At 34.0% G+C, this 5,745-nt stretch overlaps 1 protein-coding gene across 1 annotated transcript; it reads right to left on the bottom strand.

Annotated features, from left to right (window-relative positions):
- Positions 1-2,792: 2,792 nt before the first annotated feature.
- LOC106883737 (uncharacterized) lies at positions 2,793-5,484 on the bottom strand. Its single transcript, XM_014934851.2, has one exon. The coding sequence runs from the start codon at positions 4,264-4,266 to the stop codon at positions 3,019-3,021; it is 1,248 nt and encodes a 415-aa protein (XP_014790337.1). The 5' UTR covers positions 4,267-5,484; the 3' UTR covers positions 2,793-3,018.
- Between the last annotated feature and the right edge of the window lie 261 nt (positions 5,485-5,745).

The raw sequence follows: 5,745 nt of genomic DNA, 5'->3' as shown, positions 1-5,745 counted from the left end.
TAGTGAAGTGAAGGCACGTTATAAAAATAAAACTACTGAATAATAATAATAACATTGAAAATACCTTAGGAATGAGAACCCAGGTTTGAAATTTCCCCAAGACACCCGATGAAAGCTGGAGGGTATATCAGCTGAAACATGTTAACAATAAACAAGATAAAGACAAATATCCATCAAATGTAAATATTTTTTAGGACTTGACTGTGTCACATCAGGAACACTAAAGGAGATATTTTTCATCACCAAGCCCATAAAATTCCACATACAGACAAATTAAAGTGAAAAGACTTTCGAATAATGAAATTTTGGACACTGATTGAAAGAGTAGATAAATTATCTTGCAAAAGATAATTTGAAATTTGAACTGCTTGGGGGTAACTCATTAAATGGCCATTGAAACAATATGTATCCATTTCAAATTTTCTTCCCATAGTACAGTCAACTCAACTAGCAGGACTTTTCAAGTCATTAAGTTAGGCTATTGTTTCATTAGCGCACTGTAGCTTGAGAATTCAAATGCTCTTTCAAAGCCATCTGCTCCTTCCAGTTATTAAGCACCATATAAAAGTCTTAACTCTTTTGATACCAACCCACCTGAAACTGACCCAAACTGACTCTAGTACAAATTTCTTGTTTTAAAAAGATCTAAATTAAAACCAATCAAGATTTCATGTTATTTTATGTTCCAAATACCAGCTAAAGATTGACAATGTCATTTTATTAAAGTATAGTATTTTTCAATGGAAATATAGTAACAAAAGGTTTTGTCCCTTTCCCTTGTTGCTTACACACTTGCATTATTATTTCTTGCCTTCCCCATGGACAACTAAAGAGAATACAATAGAGTTGATTCTCATTACATTGATAGCACTTCATTGTTTTTAGTGGCCTAACAGAATTTGGTTATGTCTCCATGAATAATTTGCAATGGACGACTCTCCCTTCTCCTAAATTTGGCTGCCCGCTTCTGCACTGATAAAGTTTAGAGCATCATTCCCCTAATGTAGCAACAATGTTGACATGAATGTCCCCAGGGGCTAAATGCTTTTCCTGCAGGTACTTGATAATACCACAATGCCAAGAGAAGTCACTATTAGTTACTTTTGCAGTCTTCTTTGAACAATGAAATGTCAGTTTACCTGGAAAGAAACAATGCAGTTATCAATAAGAAGAGTTGAAATTAATGCATGCAAGATTTCACAGCTCCAGCATCACTCCATCATAGTCAGCATATGAACTTTTCAGCCCACCCTCATGGATCACAGCTTGGCTGGTCCATTTTCCAACATATGTTGCATGATTGTTTCCTTCATTCAGATATCTTCCATGCTGCCCATGAACCTGATTACTTTGTCATTTGCTCCCTTTCTTCCAATTGCTGTATCTTTCTGATGACAATATCCAGCCTATCCTAGTTATTGTTAGGATATTTATATTTCAGTTTTTGTCTAGCCATGTTCTGAACAGCACTTATCATTCTCATCAACTATACCTCATATTCTTGTAGTGACTGTAAGAACATGCTGATAAAACCACACCTTCAAGTTTTCTGCCAAGCTACAGTTGTCAGTCTAATAAATAGCTTCTTGTACCTCTACATATTAACTCCATAGCTACCATGTTTAATGCCAGTGAATTTATTGTTTGTAAACCATATAAATACTGTACCTAGGTATGGTATGGATGAGAAGTTCTGTTATACATCCTAGAATGTAAATAAATAAAACCCAATATTTTGTGAATATGGAATTGGTTCAATGGCATTTCTTTGACTGATAAATTCAGACCAGCTGAAGTTCCTTTCTTTCCCTCTTAGCTTGCTGAATTAAACATATATATAAATATATATCATTTACACACATATACATTTGGTTATACAAATGGGAAAAATCTGAAGTTGAGTCACGTCATAAGTGGTTCTGAAGCAGTTTGTCAAGTGATCTGACACAAAAGACTAGGCCCTTGAATTATATGGTATATTTATAAAAATATATACATGTGTGTGCTTCTAAATAGTTAATAAGCTCTTTTGGTAGTTGTAACTAGTTATATTGTAGCTTAACAGTATTATACAAGACACCAAAAAGACAAAATGTCAATGAATTAAGTTAATGCTCTATCAGATTGAATTTAATAAATTTAAACGAGGAATCATACTTGAATAATTTAGTCCTGGTAGCTGAGCTGACTGTACCATGCGAAGATAAATTGGAATGGATAGATATTGTTTAAAGTTTAAGAGACTAGAGAGTTGTGGGAAGTCCAAGTATGACAGTGCTTCCCGTGAAGGTAGAAAGAATGTCGTGGGTTTGTAGCTAGACCCACAATGACTGATCCGACTGATATTGAGCTTCGGAAAGATAATAGACTGGTCATTGGGGAAAACTTTCTCTCTAGTATGTTACAGGTTCATAACAGGACAAACAGTTCCCACACTACACTAACTAGTCTTTTATATGGCTAACATTTTAAAAGTAATTAACCCCAGTGATTTGCTTTTTAAAATATGCTAATTTTTCATGCCTACATGTGTATGTCTACTTTAGTGATTCGACTGTCAGGTTGTTTACACTACTGGAAAAAAAGATAAATCGTTAAGGTAGAGAGCTTAGAGATCATGATTCATAACATTCATAAATTCAGGTAAACGAGCCGCTAGAAGTAGCAGTCAAATTTAATATAGCACTTTCCGTAAAAAAAAGATTAAAAGAATGTAGTAGTCATGTCCAGAACATCTTTGGTCATAGATGTCTGCTTGATCAAGCTAATCTGGAGTTGAACAATAACATCAATGAATGTCTAATTTTTTTATTAATTTTTCTCACGAAGAAAAACACTTTTTGAAATTTAAGAACCGCATCTTTTTTCTTCAAAACAGTAAATAATATACTCATAAATGAAAAAATCTCAAAGTAATGTTTAAAGAATCACGAAAATGTGGGTGGAAAGAAACAAAAAGTTAACCTTAAAATTTTGACATTAACAAAAATGATGCCTTTATTCAAGGGATCCTGTTGATCATTTAGATACAATTGGAGAAATTTGATTGTCTTCATTATGATAAACTTTTACAGGATCCACAAAGGCTATTTGTTTTGGAGTTGGTGCTAACTCCGGGTGACACAAAAGACAAGAAATGGCATCTTTATTTGGTGCCAAACAGAACGGTCGCATTTTCATGCCATATTTATAGTAATAACCATCTTTCTTATTGCATTCCTGAACACCGGAATCAAAGCAATGAGTTTTTCTTACACCTCCAGCATGATGTAATGGTCTTTCTCTCTGCCAATATTGGCTGTTTGGTAGTATGGCCATTATTTCTTCACAGCACACTCGGCTAACTACTCCATGATAACCTATTTTCTTGAATAATTGATCCCGTTTTTTAAGAAAACGTGGAAAATTACTAGGCCAGTTTTTTCCCAAAGCCCAAGGGAATATTTCATATTTGAGTTCCTCTTCATCTTCCTCCATATCACTGGCAAGATAAAGAGCTACAAAGAAGTTATAACAGGTATATTTATCGGCCAAATAACCTGCTCGCTTGAAATACACAAATGTTTCTGCCAGAAGATATTTATCGGAGAGACGATAACAAGAATCTCTTTCCAAAAAGCAAGCAACAACATCATTTTGGAGCAATTTAAAAAATCTCAGTAATTCGTTGGTTTTCACTTCACTTTCCTTCATTACCTTGGGCAGTTTCTTTGAAGTTTCAAACTTGGATAATTTAAAATATTTTGGGACAGACAATTTCTTGTTAATCTGTTCTGTTTCTTCATATTGAAGAGTAACATGCATTTGCCATTCGTTATAAAGACGTAATAATTCTTGACGTTGTTTCACATTATCTTCGAACTGCTTCTGAAGAAATGTTTCTGTAGAACAGCTGCTCGATAAAATGTCATTTATTTTCCTCCTCTCACTCAACCGAGATAAGTGCCGAGGTACTGCTTTAAATATCTTCTGCTGCCTTTTCTTTTGCCTCCATTCATAAGTCTTTGTTTTTCTTTCACTAAATGAATCGTATTTTCTTTCCGATGATTTTCCTGAAGAATTACGATCCTTTCTTACCTTTGATCCATTGCTTCCAGTCAAGGATAACTTTAAATACTGACTATTGACGCCCATTACTTTTACTGGTAGATTACTGTTGGTTGATGGTAGAGGTATGTTTTGTACACTGACAAATTTTTGACGCAACTTCTGGTTAGTAGTTCTACTGTTAGATGTTATATTGCAACATTTCACTGTTGTTTCCATTATAATTATCTCGACTTGAAATAGTTAGGGAATGTTAAAACTCTGCTCTGTTTTCAAATCAGAATATGAAATATCGTGTATACTTGTATTTGTACGTTTCAAGGCTTTGTGGAAAGTTTGGTAACGCTTCACTTTCATATTATAGATTTTCCTGAAATATTTTTCAACAAACAAGCTCACAGTAACTTAGCCTATAATATTTTCTTCAATAACTCTAAGGATTTCAATAAAGACAACGAAACAGACTTATGTATATGTGTATATACGAATGTGTATGAATATGTGAATGCGTGCGTGTACACATGCACAGACACACACATCTACATGTGCGTTGCACATTTTCCCAAATTTACAACTAATTATTGATCGTTATCACCAGTTTTGTTCATTGATCGAACTATATTTTATATTGATCTTGATACAAAACAATGATGGTGGTAACATAAATATCAATGTCATAATTGATACAGGACAACACATTTTTTGGTAGTAGAAATTTAGTTAACTGAATTGACGGCACACGATAACTAAGAGTTATCAAAGATATATCCAGGGTTGCTGATTTGCTAGCAGCAGTAGCCAAATCTTTCAAAAATTGCACTTCACTCTCTTAAAAGTCGAAAACATTGTATAATGTAGTTCACTGATCAAAAATAAATAAATAATAATAAATAAATGGCTGGTTGGTCAGAGGAAGTCGTTAATCATAGGTCTGCTAAGTGAAGTCTGACTGGTATCTAAACAAATTACGCATTATTTAGGATAAAAAGTCAAGTCAATCTTGGCCGGATTCGAACTTTGTACGAAGGTGTTTTGTTCCGCACACTGCTAATTGTCATCCATTACTCTTCTTGAAATAGTTTCTAACTTAAGAACAAAATAAAAAATTTACAGAGGGGATTACATCAATCCCAGTATTTTACTAGTACCCTATTTTATCGACAAACATTGGAAAAACGAGAAGCGAAGTTGGCTTCGGCGGTATTTTAAACTCAGATGAAAAATAAAAAGCCTGAAGAAATACCGTAAGCCATTTTGTTTGGCACACAACCTTTTTTTGTCATTCATCAAAAATGAATTTTTACATAACTCCGACTGCCCTCAAGGCAAATGCTTTTTCCTGTCGTTAATCTACAAATGAAACTTGAGAGCTGTCATCCCGCCAAGCTTTTACGATTTGCTCTAAGATGTCTCACAAGTGTTGCCAGATTTTCAAAATCCAACTGAAATCAAAATAAATTACAACCCAAATTCATGTTCTTGTGTTTATTTTTATGGAATATTTGAAGAAATAAATTTGTAACAACACTTTTGTATGTATAACTACTTTAACACAAGTTACCAGCGAATACTTCTCTTCGATAAGACTAGACCCTTCTAGAGTTGCAACTTCTCACAATGGAGCACAGTCCTGCGCCCCTGAATCTAAGCGCTTTCTCGGAATCCTCATTCAAAAATCAGTTTATAATAGCATAGTTA

The sequence above is a fragment of the Octopus bimaculoides genome, chromosome 1 (genome assembly GCF_001194135.2).
Source record: "Octopus bimaculoides isolate UCB-OBI-ISO-001 chromosome 1, ASM119413v2, whole genome shotgun sequence".
NCBI lineage: Eukaryota > Metazoa > Mollusca > Cephalopoda > Octopoda > Octopodidae > Octopus > Octopus bimaculoides.
Note: the sequence above shows the minus strand (reverse complement) of the source record. Positions and strands in the feature narration are given on the sequence as shown.